The sequence below is a fragment of the Zeus faber genome (genome assembly GCF_960531495.2).
Source record: "Zeus faber genome assembly, chromosome: 2".
In the NCBI taxonomy this organism is placed as follows: domain Eukaryota; kingdom Metazoa; phylum Chordata; class Actinopteri; order Zeiformes; family Zeidae; genus Zeus; species Zeus faber.
This window is the reverse complement of record NC_137189.1, coordinates 15,873,028-15,889,376: the sequence shown is the minus strand read 5'-3', so window position 1 is coordinate 15,889,376 and position 16,349 is coordinate 15,873,028. Positions and strand designations below refer to the sequence as shown.

Here is a 16,349-nt window from a genome sequence, read left to right as displayed (position 1 = left end):
CCTCACCAACGGCCACCTCCAACACCCTCAGAAGTGTCTTCGGCCGCCCAAGATGGGTTCCTATTGGATTGTCTTGAAATATTGAAGGAAATGGCTAGAGACTTAGGCACCACAACCTGATACATCTTCCCCTCTGCTGTATCTCCCATCCTGTCCTATTGGCCTGCTGAGCCCCTGGCCGTTCATTGTTCTTTACTTCTTGCACATGGTCATCAGGGCCTTGAGCCTGAGCAATTTCTGCAAGCGAGGCAGGGAGGTCGGTGGCCCAGGACCCAGCTTTGGGAGCCACACAGGAAGCCATCATCACTTTACTCTGTGGTTCTGCGGCCCTTGAGAGAGCATATGGCACAGCGTTCGTGCAGGCCTTACAGTAAAGGACCCAAAATTGGAAGCGCTAAAGCTTCAGGGTCCAATGAGTTAACCTAGAGGTTGTCTTGGGGGTGTTGAAGGCCCATGGCAAGGCTGCGCGGTCGCAGTACACCTCAAAAGGAACTTCTTCCAAATAGTGCTCCTGTCTTTTCGGGATCAATCTCCACTCAAGATCACGTGGCCCAGGAACTTCAGCTGAGACTTAAAGAAATTACATGTCTTCAGGTTAAAGGTCAGAATTTCCCGTGGAAGTGGGAAGGGAAGGGATAGTATCTCACACTGAGGGTTATGTCGTTTTTAATTTTGACATAGACCTTCCTAATCACCATTAAACGGGTCTGATGCCGCAAAGGATGGGTGCTAAATGGAGGACAGCAACAGTTTTACGGACAATACTCAAACAATGCAAACAATACTTAAGAAAAGAAAATATGTCAAAGACAAGAACAGACATCATCTGCAAATACGAGAAGACATTTATTTCTTGTCTTGAAAAATATTTGACAGCGTCATTTGATAAACCAGTTCAGATGTCAGCCGTTGATGCCATTTTATTTTAGACTAATTTCACTGTACATACCAGGAATAGCTTCATAGCTGCAAGAAATCAAAATATAACAAATGATCAAGGCAATATTCTTCTTCCTGAGAGTCTTATCCAGAATGCAAATGAGTACAAGGCAATAAATTAAACCGTCAAAAGGAAACACTGAACAGATTGCGGGACAATGAAGGAGTACACATAATGGAGAATAAATGATGGATTTGCATTTGTATCAGATATGCGCTTGTGGTCTTTAATGGTGTATCGAAAATAAATATTGTTAGTAGATGTGCTGAACTTTAGAAAATTGCAGATTTTACATATTAGTTGGCCAATACTTAAAAGTAACTATTCATTTTGATAGGACAAAATAGACCAAGCTAACCTTCTATCAGCAAATTATATTTTTGCATAGAATTTTCTAATAGACAAAGTGCAATATAGTCATCCTGCTCTGAATGGGTTGCAGTAGAGAAGATTTCAATAGGGTTTGGCAAGTTCCTTTGTTGATAGTTAAAACTTTGGATTGAACTACATATGGTTTGTGCAGCTTTTTGTGTACTCAACCTATAATTGTTAAGTTAAATTCAATGTACTGGCATAAATACTTAATATCTCAAAATATCTTGCTGGTTTGGTTAAATTTATTGATACAGGCACACACACACACACACACACACACGCACGCACGCACGCACGCACGCACGCACACACACACACACACACACACACAGTTGGAATTCTTTGAATTCATAATTGAGTGCTTATTGTTTGACCCTCACATATAATGAAGCAAACACTGATATTGACGAACAATGGTCTCGATTACTCCAGCCATGCACTGATTCTTTTGTCGTGCACTGATTTACTTAAGTTTCTTGTGAGGTTTGGCACTTAAAACAGTCCTGGATGACTAAAACACATGCACGGTTTGGCACATAAAAACATGAGCTTCATGGGCCGGAGTTAAGGATCAGAATGGTTTAAAATGGACAAGTTCTAAACAGACGTAACATTTTTAGATGTTAAACTACCACTCCTCTGTTCCACTGGAAGGGACCTCCCCGTAGCCAACGCTCACAACGTTTCCCAATAGATTTACTTGTACTCCTTCTGCATTCATCTCTCCTGGAGATTAGAACAATTATATGCGCCTTACATCCAACAAAGACGAGCTCAAATGAACATCAAAATGGACTCTAAATTGACCTTTGTAGAGATAAAAATCATTTTCCATGGTCCTTGGGCAGTTCTTAAATATAAGCAGTTTTTAATCCATTTACTCCGATCCTCGCCGCTGAGCGGTCTTTCACAGGTGGAAAATGGAGCCCGTAAAAAACACGAGCATCAGACACCACACACCCCCCAAAACACACCGCACGCCACTTGGGGATGCTGACGCGACGGGGCCCGTTTTCCGTTGCCCTCGGGCCACCTCCAGCTGCTTCCAGCCAGTACCAGCCGATCTGCTGACGGCTATGTCCAATGTTACTATGGCACCATCCTCAGGGATGAACCAACCAGCTGTTGGCGTCCTCCAGGTCTGTGTCCAGCTCCTCGTCTGCGTCCAGGGGCTCCGGGGTCCGCAGGGCAAGGTCACGCAGGAAAGTGGGGGAGTAGGCCGGGGGCCGGGAGACAGATTTGAGGCCGATCTTCTTCTTGATGAGGTGGAACTGGTCCCGGACGAAGTTATAGAATTCATACTCGTAGCGCATGCGGTGGTACAGCACGTGCAGGGCCTCTAGGGTGGGCGTGTGTTTGCGCACCGTGCCGGTCATGTTCCCCATCTTCTTATAGTCTAGTGGTGGTGGACACAACAGAGACAAGCCAGTGACAAAAAATACAGTACATGCATTTTTTATATATAGCTAACTTTATTATATAACCTTTCTGTGGTTCTCAACATGGGTTCCTGGAAACACCGGGGGGGGGGGGGGTCTATCAAGAGTTTCCATGGGGCCTCCAGCAATATGATTAATGGTTAAACTTCACCATTATTTAATTTACAAGATGTTAACACTATTAGAGAATGTGCAATGATGACTGTTTTGGGGTCAAATCATCAAATGGTCTGTGGCCCAATGTGTATCAAATTGAGGCTCCCAAAGGTAGAGAATCCCTGCTCTAAACTGACACATCCAAAGAAAAAGAGGTGCATAGAAATGCATGTCTACCAGGGCTCTTGTAGATGTTGACTACTCCACTGAAGTAGTGAGGTAGGAGTCTCTCTAAGAGGAGCAAGACGTCCTCCAGCTCCTCCAGGATCCCCACTAGGAGGTAGTTCTCCAGAACATTCTGCTTCGCCCTTTCTAGAGCCCATACGCCTGGCTCCCTAACACAGAGAGAATAGAACACAATATAATACAACTGCACTAGAATAGAAACACTCATGAACTATAACTGCATTTACAAAATTATAAATATAAATCAAATATAATAATGTCAGATACAATTCTACAAATACCTGCATTGGGGATGCTGGCCACAAAAATAGGGAATGATGTAGAAAACCCGGGGGTTGGAACACTCTGGGTAGTTCTCTAAGATGCACACATTGATGTCCTGAATAGAGACAGACAGACATTATGTCAAAGTAATTATTGATCTTTGAAGAAGCATGTGAGATAAATAACATGAAAAATGTAGTGTAAAGATGAAACGCCAAACTTTGTTTGAAGATTGTTCCAGTTATTTTTTGGGGACCACAAGCAGTTAACCAACAATTTAAGTCTATACTGTTTAGTTAAAATACATAAATGGTTATGAAAAACCTCTTCAGTTTAATTTCTTCTACCTCAGAAGAAATGGTGTATTTCACCATAAGTGTAATGCCTTTAAATTCCACGAGAGGGCGCGCTTCACTAATACTGCAGGCACTCTACATGGTGGCGCTGATCATCATCTGCAAAGCGAAACTCTTACATCCTGCAAACAAAGATATGATCTACTTCTTCACTCCAGTAACTTCAAAAGCCTCACAACCAGCATATATATATATAAAAAAACATTTCTCAGAAGAACACTCATTTGTCATGGTTTACTGCTGAGGGCCACCACTTGCTACTATAGAGGTTAAGATTGAGCACCGAAAGGATCTTCAGAATGGAAGTGTAGCCTAGTTCTAAGGATGAGGGGTGATGAAGGAGGTGATGATGCATCCGGACCTTGGCGTAAAATGATTTTCCTAATACTGAACTGAATTCATTTTGTCCTCCTCTCAAGTTATACACCGCAACCCATTCTAAGGTTTGTTTCAAGGTGACTGAAACTGTAAGTGTGTATGAGCAAGAGCATACGTCAAAAAACCGAGATAACATCAATTACGTCTCAGTGCTGAGTGACTTTTTCCTCTGAGGTGAATGGGGCAATTGTTTCTCAGATCTACCGCAGGGCTGCACGGCGGACCCTTGAACTCCATGTTTGACTGCTCTGTCACAGGCTCCTGCCTTGGTTGTCACATATTTACTGGTAATGGGTGGAAATTGACTGCAAAGGTCACAAAATAATAAAAAGCACAAATAAGCACTCAAACATTCTGCTATTTTGGAGGGGTTCGTTTCCAGACCACAACGATGATGACCTTGTCTGTCTCATTAATATTTCATGATGAAGATAATTATTCAGTACGTTTTGATGATTTGGGTAAAAGGTGCACTTTTGTCCTGAGTTTGAATCAGTTTAAAATGATTTTCAAGAAGTTGGAACGCAGAGGGAACTGCAGATTGTCCTACCTTTAAAAGAACTGCCTCCACACAATATCCTGTCCGTCTTGACTTTAACTTAAGCATTAGTCTAAACTGAAACGCCAAGTGACTCGGGGAGTGGTGGAAAGGATGCGAAACAAGGTTGCGTTCCACGTAAACAACTCCTCGACTTGCCAAGCGCACAAACAGATAGGAGGGGTGGGCCCCCCGGGCGGACGAGCGCAGAGTGTCACAAAAACAAGCTCTCGGAAACATGTAGTGACACAAATGGGAAATGGAACGTGAGGGCGGGACGAAAAAGGGAAGGATAAATTAAAAAAAATAAAAAACAAATATACATGTGACGCGATGAACCCCCCTAAGCCAGGCTCGATGCCAGTTTCTTCTCCGCCTAATTCCCTCAATGCTCAATAGTGATCCCTCACAGCGTGCTGTTAAGGAGACCCCTGGGAGCCCAGCCACAACAACAACAACAACAACAACAACAACAACACACACTCTTACACTCTGAATTTCCATTAGCATTAGTCAGGCAGCCCTGCGAGTGCACACACTCGGGTGCATTGTTCCCTTTTGGTGGATTAGGCCAAGTGAGCAGTCGGGGTGAGCGGATCCCTCGCAGAGACTAGTTTAAAAAGGCGCTAATCTCTCCAAACTGCCTCCCGTATTCCCCTGAATGGAATGGGAATGTAGGCCTGAATTAATTAACGAATCAAACCTTCTTTTCCCGTGGGACATTTTTTCTAACTCCTGTCACGGGAGCTTAGGGGAAACAGAATGGGGCTCAAGTGTTGTTTTTAAGAAAAAAATTAAATAAATTCTTCATCTCTGCTCTGACTTGCTGGAGGTGCCACTGGGGTTGCTGTGTCAATTACCACTTCAGATAACATCAGCCGAGTTGTCAGTCAAAAAGCAGTTCGCTGTAAAGACAGGATTGATTTTAAATACTTTTGGCACATCATTGTTGGGTGCAATTTAGAAATGAAACTTATGAAGTCGAATAGTATGCGATCAGAGGCGGGATCTGTCAAACTTGGCTTCGGAACATGGAGGGTTTTTTTCTGCAAATACTGGGAAATTAGGACTTCCTGTTTTTTTTTTCCCATTAAACTCTTACAGTATGTCATGCCACGTGTCTAGTGAAGAATGACAAAGCGATGACTGCGTTGGGCACAGCCTAGTTTCAGTTACACTTCAGGCGATCAACGCTGTGATGGATGTGGCCTCAGCTCCTGGTGCCGTGTGTGTGTGTGTGTGTGTGTGTGTGTGTGTGTGTGTGTGTGTGTGTGTGTGTGTGTGTGTGTGTGTGCGTGCGCGCGTAGTAATTCTGACATACTGCCACACACAAATGATTTTGGGTTGGTTGCAGCGTGGGAAGACCATAGTTTGAGTTTGAGCTGTTACTGTAAGGCCCAATAACAAGACCAGACTTGGATGTATTTGTAAGATCCGTGTGAAAGGGTTCAGACAGTTTATTTTCAGACCTGTTCCTCCAATTTACGTTCATTTGGGGTTTATCCTTTGTGGTGGATTATTTTGGTTTTCATTCTCTGAAGAGGGTTTGATTTTAACTCTTGAGGCCGGGGTCTATTCTATGGTCATGCAAAGTAGTCTATTGAGTTCATTCTAGAGACCAGAACTTGCCGTCTACTTTCATACGCCAAAATCCACGTTTGTATATACGCAAGTATCTCCATGTAAATACATGCACGTACGCACACGCACACGCACACACACACAAACAAGTTCATACAGGCAGCTGACGGACTTAAGTGTCAATACAGGGTGCATTTATTGCTGTTGTTTTTTATGTTTATGATTTTGATATTCATAGATATCGACTCTACACCACTAAAACAAAACCAATTTAACACATGTCCACAAATTGAAGAGGGGGAGTTCATGAGTTCACCACTGGCTTGACTTCATTCTAAGTTTTATCACGCTGAGTGTTCTACTGCAGTCGGCGTTCACTTGACGGGCGTACGCGTGTGAACATTTCTTAGCGCACATACTTTTGCATTTGCGTATATAGCGTGGCCTGTACGCGTGTGTTTGTGCAGGGAGGGGGGGGGGGGGGGTGGGTGGACGGATGGAAAAACCTAAGGCCACCGCAGGAATATCTCAGTAACACGTGCACCAAGTTCCCTGGGATTCCAGCCCAGGAAACCAACACTGTTCGTTCATTGACACTCCTGCGCGGGAGCCGAGTGCCGGCTAATTCACACCAGACGGGCTGTGTGTGTTACTAAAGACCAGGAGACACACACAGACACACAAATTGAGACATAGACTAATTGTCACAAAAGCACACACGGACACACACACACACACACAGGTAAAGCGGCGAGTTGAACTACAGCAACGTCGCCCAACCCTCTGCAGCGAGGGGCCCCTGCAGTTTGGATTCTTTAATAACTCCCCTCACGTGGTCTGGAACTCGGGGAAACAGTGCGGTGCCTAATTAAACCCAGTCAGACTCCAGTCAGAGTGACATTTACACCTCCTGCGAGCCTTGCGTCAAGATAGTAGATATGGCCTTGTCTCCTATTCGGGGGTAAGTGACAACTCTTGGAGTTTTAAGAGAATGAGGAAGGGAGAGAGTCCAAAGGTAGTGTGTCTTTTTTTCCTTGACGGAAACCTTTTACACAATGTCATGTAAACTTTATAATAATTTAATGGTCTGGGTTTACCTTTGAGAACCACCTCCACTAGCTAACACTCACACCCGATATTAAGTGAATGGAGGCTATGAAATAATGATTTGTAAAAGGAAAGTTAAAAAGACAATTAAGCTTGTGATGTCGTCTTACTAGTCAGGTCGCCAACTGGCACCTTAATAAGATTTAAATATTGGGTTAGCATTGTAACAATATATCTAAATCTATGTAATCACATAAACATATATATACACACACACATAATGAAGAACACAACCTCATATATCCTCAGTCACATTTCTTATTTTCCTATGGTTTTACAAACCGTATAAGTGCGAGTATAGTCTTTTCAGCCTCCTCCCACCGATGCCGCGCCGAGAGCAAGGTGACTGTGTCGAGGCCTTATCTGGGATACCAATGAATCTGTGGCGCCAAACTGACCATATATTCTCTGACTCCCTGAAAATAAACAGTTCCACTCCATAGACCTGCACGAGAGCAGCTGACCCAACCCTTGTGCAAGACTAGGCATAGACTAAAATCCTCGCTTGGAGGACCGTTCTTCTCTGGGGTGCCGCCTCGATCTTCGTCCCTGATAGCTGGGTAAGACAGATGTGTTTGAAAGAAATGTTGCTTATTCTAAAATTTTATATCAGATCTAAAAATCAGGATTTATTTTATGATACGGGTTTTTATAATTTTGACCATTTTCTCTTTGTCTCTAAAGTGAAGACATTGGTTATTTTATTCTCAAATTTTCAAACGAGGTTCAGACGAAACCTGGAAATACAGTGACGACTGTATAAAATATTAAAATAAAATAAAATAAATAAAAAATAAAATAAAAAGCCCCGTCTGCAGTGAAGTACAATAGCATTTAGGGACTGTGAGCAGTCGGGGACTGCGAGGCAGCTGCGGTGAAATCGCCCTCACAGGTCTTGTAGACGTAAAGCCCTCACGGGTCTTATACGCATACAGAGTGCAGTCCGGGACTGTTGACTAAATTTCACCATGGGTACCACGAATAGTAAAGCGCTGCAAAAGGATCAACAAGTTAGGGAATCAAAAGAATCCTATAAGTAAATGAAAGGAAAATAAATCTTATTATCGTGTGCACTGTATTTTGTGTTGCAGCATTATTGCTGAAATGAATGTTGTTTGAGTGCTGTTGGGATAAAGATGACGGAAATATTATTATATTGTGAGGGAAATAGAACGACATGGAAACGTGGATGAGAAATGGACTGTTAAAGTCACGAACGGAGATAGGAGGAAGTGAGCGGCCCGAGGGTTAAGAGCGTGCTGAGAGGAGATTCTGGAAGAGATTCCAACTGCATGCGCTTTTCTGATGACGTGTGAATGTGTGTGTGTGACTAACCCCACCCAGAATCTACGGCTTAGCCACCACACAGCAAGATTATAACACTGAGTTCCACCCACTCCAAGCTACACACATTTAGCATAGACAATAGTGCTGATTATCAACTAAAACCCATATATGACCACGACTGAACCCAACTGACCCCAACGGAACCAACGGAACCAACTGAACCACCAGGACTGTCTCCCCTGCTCACCGACATCCCTGCCAACGTGTGGACAAAACAACACCAGCGCCATCAGCGCTGCATCCACCGAGGAAGCCAACACCACTGCTAAAAGCTAAGTACTCACACCCAGTGATTACACCCAGCAGAAACCGTGAGCCTGCAAAGCACATTGCATCCATTTAACCCATTAAAACGACTCTGCAGGGTCAGAGGGACCCTCGTATTCACACTAATCACAACATTATTAATAGTACTCCCGATACTGTGGCATATGCTCAACTGCTAAAAATAATGGGGTCCTCAAACCTACAACCCCACAACCAATGGCGTACACGTGTTCACATCACTATAAGTCTGGGAGTGCATGATAACGCCCCCTGTGTCGACATAGATGCCTTCGGAGATCCAAGGGAGGTCTCCTCACAAATGTAAGGCACAAAACCCATGGTTTTCCAAACCGTGTAAGTGGGAGTATAGTCTTTTCGGCCTCCTCCCACTGATGCAACTGCAAGGGTAAGACGACTGTGTCGAGACCATATCTGGGATACCTAGAAATCTGTGACGACAAATTGACCATATACTGTACCATATACTGACCCACCGCATACTTTAGGGTCATTTGGCGGCTTTTTTTCGCATCATTTGAAAGGGGAGAGCTTCCAAACAAGATTGTCACTTGTGCAAATCAAGCAAATGTTTTTAAAGCTATGACTTGTTAATGACAAGGGTGTGGCAAACCGTGTTTCTGAGATAATCACCTTGAGAGTTTCGCCGAGAATAGTCTTCATTCAGCTAGCTCCCAGAATGCAAATGGGGAAGCCAAAGCCACACGGCTAATTAATATACTGATGAATGGGCCAATCACTGCTTTGTTCTTGTGTTTTGAGGGATCGTTGAACGTATCTTTGTTTTGAAAAAAGCTTTTATTTAACAGTAAGAATATATATGTTTTATTAAAGTGGAATTATTTTATTTTATTTTAAATCACCAACGGACTTCATCACATCATCAACTTCTTCCATGGTAACAACAACAGGCGTATCATCGGCCTCCTCCAGCGGTTCTTGAAAATATTCCGTTTCATCGTCACATTTAGGTTGAATGGTAAATGGTAAATGGTTGAAATCCGCTGTTTGAAATGTTCCCCAAGTCCGGAGTAATAGTCCAGTGTGCGCTGTTTATACTGACTTGGATTATCGCACTGGTCAGATTAAGGTCTACGATATGATTTAGATCTTCCTCAACCCGCTTCTGGTAATCAATAACAACACAGGGAAATGAAAGTCTTCACAGACAATTGAAACTGGATCCTTGTCTTGTTTAAGGAAGTGACGCTGACGTCCCTTAAATCTTCCGTGTTTTATACACAGGGAGACATCGTTGTGGAGGGGGCGTGTCCCCTCCACAACGATGTCTCCCTGTGTATAATATACAGGGAGACATCGTGTTTTATACACAGGGAGACATCGTTGTGGAGGGGGCGTGTCCCCTCCACAACGATGTCTCCCTGTGTATAATATACAGGGAGACATCGTGTTTTATACACAGGGAGACATCGTTGTGGAGGGGGCGTGTCCCCTCCACAACGATGTCTCCCTGTGTATAAAACACGGAAGATTTAAAGGTTGAATTCTATCAAAACGGTTTCACATTGTGACTTCACATCACAGGGAATATGGATGAATGACCTTCACATGGATGCTCACTTTAAAGGAAACCATCGATCGGCGTTGTTCAGCGCTATTCAGTGTCTCGGTAAGTGAACTGCGTTTCCCCATGTACATTACATTACATTTACATTTAGTCATTTATCAGACGCTTTTATCCAAAGCGACTTACAAGGGAGAATAACATTCAGCTACATTGCGACAGAGATTAGTGTAACAACAACATTGGTGTAACAATAAATACTGCAAGGTGGTGCTAAGTAAGTACTGTGTCACCACCAATGTAATCTAACGGGAATATTTAACTCCACAGTTTAACATTTATAAATCAAACCTGGTTTTGAAAATATGTTGCGACATAAAAAAACCACAAAGGAAAACGAATCTGGAAAAATCTTTTTTTCTTTCAAGAAAGGTTTTTTCAATTTATTTGGCTGCTCCTGGCCATTTTAGAAATGCGCGAGATGGTGGCTTTTGCTGTGGTGGGTCACATATTCTCTGACTCCCTGAAAATAAACAGTTCAACTCAGGGAGCTGCACGAGAGCACATCTCTGACCCGACCCTTGTACAAGTAAAAACCAGTGTCTGTCTGCCTCTTTATTTAAAACCACCAACGGATAAACTGCAGATTAAAGCGACCCTTGAATTTCTGTAACAGCATCAGAGAGCCAATCATTTTAGCCATGAATTTGCCATCCTCCCTTCCGGCACATAATGGGTCCTTGCTTCTTCAGAGAGAATGCATTGTGTTTTGAATTATTGCTTGCGTAAAAGGAATGCTCTCGAGCACCATTGTCTCAATGTTAAGAGTGGGTTGAAAAATAATTGGAGAAGTCAAGGAAATGATTTGGATTGTGAAACATACACGATCCCAACTTATATGATGGAGGATCAAGTGCATTTTCAAAAGCATAGCTGAGAAGAAAAGATTTTTAATGATGTTTATTTCTTATGTTTATTATTTATTAGAGTTGTTTTTAATAATGAATGTAATTAATGAAAAATTCATCTAAAAATAAAATATGAATATGTGAGAAACTTTTAAAGTTTTCTTACTACTGTCTTTCTCATTGGATAATCTACAAGCCAGTATACCTTAGAATAAATTGTGACACATCCCTGTACTACTTAAGTTGTAATCTGTGTTGTTCTTAGTTGCATTACACATCATGTATAATTACAGACTGTGTCACCACCAAACTAGAATATAAATTTATGTCTCAGCTGTGATTGGAGTTATGCAAGCAACGTTCTCGGAGATAACGAGAGGAGATTTAAAGCAGTGTTTTTGGCAAGTCTGACTTAGTCATAAAACAATGGCTCTACTCAGCTTTGACAAATGCTCCGAAGCCGTTAGTATTTCAGACCTCCAACATCCATACCACCGATTTAGCAATAGAAATGAGATAAGAGACAAAAAGAGAGGGAGGCTAAAAGATCCAATATGTAAAATCAGAATCTCGAGAGGAATTATTGATTCCAGTGAGCAGCATCTGCATCAGGGGGATCTATCCTTATTCAATTGGGGGTACATCTAGGAGGATATCTCCTTAATCAATGACCGTACAGTATATTTAGGAAGCACGTGTCTTGTTTATCTGACTAGGATGGAGGGAAGTACATGGAAAAAGTGTGAAGAATGTTTTTGCGTGATGAGTGTTGGACAAGTCTAACCACAGGGCCACTTATATCATATTTCCATGGCCAGGTTTTTGTCATAGATGTGTTCTCATATTTTCAGTTGAAAGAGCCCACCTGAATGATGGGCATGTGTGTTTCTTTTCAGTCTCCACAGATTGTTTCTTACCTGGAGGACAACTTGAGAACAAAAGGCTCATCTTTCCTTGAGCTTAATGAGCTGATAATCTAAATACCACCAGCATTCCAAGCGCTCTGACAGAATACTAGAATGCTCATTTACATTGGAGAAGTGCTAGGTTGATGGTTGTGGCTCTCCTATCCTTTGGGTTGCATGTTTCATGGTTACATGGGAATTTTACTTCGGACAAAATATCTCCACACACAGACAGCCTCAGTCAAAAAAGAGTGGTAAAACTCTGTCTTATGGTGCTTGAGACAAACAGGGTCTAGTTAGAGTCTCACCAAGTATCTCTCATCATCTTTCATGCTTGGCGTGCGGATGAGATGGTTCTGTTCTCCCCTCCAGTCCCCGAACCGACGGAAGAAGTAGTTGGACAGGAACCGGTTGATGGGGTCTCGGATGATGTTGATGTAGACGGGCTGCTCTATCCTGAACCTTACGCAGAAGTAGAAACACATCTATTAGGACCTGTAACGCATGGTATTGACGCATGTGAAGACATGCAGACGCATTGAGGCTATTTGCACAAAACGCATCACTACTGGGATTTCAAAGCATCACCTGAATAATTACTTCACAATACAGGGGAAAAAAAAATCAAAAATCACTTAACCATACCTTTCTGGTTCCTAAAATGTTTTCCACTGTTCAAAATAAATTTGGTACAAGATGTTGGCAGTACCTGGTGAAGTTGAGGAAGTGAACATGCCGTGTGTAGAGAAATGGCTGTGGGATATTACTGACGTTCTTCATAAGATCCACCTGAAAACAAAAAAAATAATACATAAATATGACATTTTCTTGTGCAAAACAGACTTCAGCACTGCATTAAAGAAATGTATTAATTCATGTGTGTACTCATTGACAATATTTTGTCACAGAAAGACTATGTGTTCCATTATACTGTATATGGAGCTGTGTTACTTTAATACTTGACAATGTATTTGTCACCGCTGTAATATCCACAACGGAATTGTCATATTTCGTGCCTTGGCAAACCTATTAATTGAGACGAATGGAGATCCCCATTCTTCGTGCCAGTATGTCATGTCATAGTGGAAAACCAAGCAGTCCTTCCTGCATTATTAGACTAATAATAGGTAACTCAAACCACATGTCAGCTTCGAGAAATCGATGGATATGGGGTTTGTTACAGGGGGCTTTGGTGAAACAATAAGCTAAACATAATTCAAAAATGCCATGCTGATACATCAAGTAGAAGTGTAAATCCTCATGCAAGTGTCTGAATGTGTGCACTACACAGATAGCTGTCTTTGAAATGTTCTTTGGAAGTGGCATGGCTTGGCTATTGCTGTCTCCTATCTCACAGAATCACCACAATATTTCACCTTTCAGCTTCCTTAACTATACAGTCCCTCAATGTAAAATCACCACTGTAAACACATCATGGAATATTCATCATTGTGGAACATTTCCCATGGCCATGTCACACACTCAGGAAGGCTGCTTTAATCTCAATTATATTATTTTTTTCCTTTGAGATTATGAAAGAAGAACTATTGGGCTTCCCAGGTCTGGATGGAGAAACAGGTGCTGGACAGATGGCTCCTTAGAGAGAGGGCTAGACAGGAGCTGAAAGTCACTGTGGGAGGTCATTTTTCACTTGCATATGCAACATAATGGTGCAATTCCTTGCCAGGTCCAATCGTCTATCACGTCTGGACCCAAATTACACTCTGACAAATGTTTGGACATTACATAACAGGTGGAGTTATTTTGATACCAATTTGCTCTTTCAAAGTAGCTAATATCCTTAATGGCTAAAAGCCAATGTTCAAATCATGAAAATGACAGTGATCAGTTTTTAATCTAGAGTAACTCAAGATAAATACTTTAAATATATTTTTCTGATCTTCGGCAAAATACACTTGATGTGAAGGATATGATTTATTACGAATGCACACAGTTAAAGCCTGGGACGTCTGTACGTAAGCAGCATTTGTTAGGTTTAGATCTCTTGAATCTTGAATCCTTACAACTTCGCCCACTAGCTATGGATGGTGCATTTGCCCTCTCGGATGTGAGCCTCCAGAGGGGCTTTCAGGGATTCACCAATCCAATATACTTTTGGCCCCACTGCTTTACATAGTCTGCATATGGATGTGTAAGCTCATTCATTTCATTTCACAATGCCCAATTATTTTGAAAGCCAATTTAATAGCAAAGTTGACATTAAATACCCACTATGAATATAAAACTGTTCTTAAGCTCTGTAAACGTCTGTTTTGATTTCATTGACACATTTTAAAATCAAGGGCACTAAGTACCGCGGTCACAAGCTGAGTCACTCTTCAAACATACACAACTCTGCTGCTTGGTAAAGAAGCACTGCTGAAATGATGCACGAAGGGCTTCTTTGAATGGACCCTACTTAAGTATGTATGGGCACCTGTTGCGTCATAGCTGGACTCCACAGACAGAAACTGTGATACGTCTGCATGTTTATGTACACAAGCCAGTTCATCTGTGGCCCCCAGTCAGACCCAGCTCAACCCCCACCCTCCCTGAAACTCAGTACATTTCCACTGACTCTCCTTGTGCTGTTTGCCATCTCTCGATCTCTTTGCCACCAACATCTAAAATCAAGTAGAAAAAGCCCTGCTTTGCAGCATTAAAGGACTGTACCGGTGTCAAAACAAGTTTTATTCCGCTGACTCGTCCGCACACACATTTTACATTCTCTCATTTTCACATTTTTTATATTGTTGTAATGCACAACACTATGTTGAGAAACTTGGCTTAAATTTACGTTTTAAGTAACAAGAAAATAAAAATTAATTAGGAAAATAGAAAGACTAATGATTGACAAATGTGACCATCATCAGGGAAATTATCTGTCCATCTGTTTTACATTCAGACCATTGTCGTTCTAGCCCACCCCCCCATAACCATCAGTCCAGACCCATTAGCCGAGAACTGACCCCTGTTGTCCCCTCCCCAACCCCCTGTCCCTGTCCACAGGCCTGTCCAGCCCCATCTCTCCAGCTGGACGTCTAGACTTTGAACATACTGTCATTTAGGGAGAGAATGAGGTGTGTGTGTGTGTGTGTGTGTGTGTGTGTGTGTGTGTGTGTGTGTGTGTGTGTGTGTGTGTGTGTGTGTGTGTGTGCGTGTGCGTGGTTGTCAAGTAAAAGTGGAAAGCCCAATACACATCCGGCACTGTTCTGCTGAGCCAGCCCTCTCATCTGTCTGGGCTGCCCACACCCCGAATGCCCCCCGATCATTTACCATGGGGAGGGGAGCTGGAGGGAAAGTGGAGAACAGTCTGGGATTCCAGGCATACCTACACTTACCCCCTCCCACCACCTCCACCCCCTCCACCTCATTCCCTCTTCCTGCCTTCGCAGCATCGACACAGGACTCATCAAGGGAAGCGCAGCGGCAAGCCAAACCCACAGAATGCTCTGGCTGCTGCCCTTGCATTCAACTCCCGCTCACTCCTACGCCTCACTTAAAAAAAGAAAAATCAAAAAAGAAGAGTATACACACCGCGTATAGGACACCGTAAGCCACTTTCTCCGAAGTGATGTCTGCTGACTATAGTGAAAGCGGTCAAGTTTAAAAAATACCAGATGAGTCACGGCGCTAAAAGACTTCATGAAGCTATTTTTTTTGCGGCAAACGACCTAACCCGTACTGTACAAAATTCCCATCTTATTTACATACGCTATTCAGATCTGTTCAGTTACCATCTTTGGATCGGGAGACAGTTGTTGAAATGATTATCGTGGGATGTTATTTGGAGTCTTTGGTCGCAAAGGGCCCAGAGAGTCTTCAGTCAATGTGTGCCTGTGGCTCAAAGTCTTTGGTTCACGGCTGCACTGCATCTGTGTGTCAGTTAGGAACTTTGAGGAAGGAGAAAGAGAGTTGCTGTCTTTCTAGTTTCGCTTTTATTTCAGCCAAAGAAGAAAAGAAGAAAAAGTTATTCTGACTAAAGCCTCTTCCTCTGGTAGGGAAAGGGGATCGCCGGTCACACTGCTGGTTTGGTTTGTCTGCGAAGGTGAAGTTAAA

The 16,349-nt window shown here is 42.7% G+C and overlaps 1 protein-coding gene across 1 annotated transcript in view; it reads right to left on the bottom strand.

Moving 5' to 3' along the window:
* Positions 1 to 858: 858 nt before the first annotated feature.
* usta (uronyl 2-sulfotransferase a) overlaps positions 859 to 16,349 on the bottom strand; it is a 63,004-nt gene continuing 47,513 nt past the window's right edge. The window contains exons 4-8 of the mRNA XM_080019391.1: positions 13,000 to 13,079; positions 12,599 to 12,752; positions 3,378 to 3,475; positions 3,088 to 3,245; positions 859 to 2,711 (exon numbers count right to left, since the gene is read on the bottom strand). Of these exons, the coding sequence (XP_079875517.1) occupies positions 2,419 to 2,711; positions 3,088 to 3,245; positions 3,378 to 3,475; positions 12,599 to 12,752; positions 13,000 to 13,079 (783 nt within the window). The 3' untranslated portion in view covers positions 859 to 2,418. The remainder of the gene's footprint in view (positions 2,712 to 3,087; positions 3,246 to 3,377; positions 3,476 to 12,598; positions 12,753 to 12,999; positions 13,080 to 16,349) is intronic.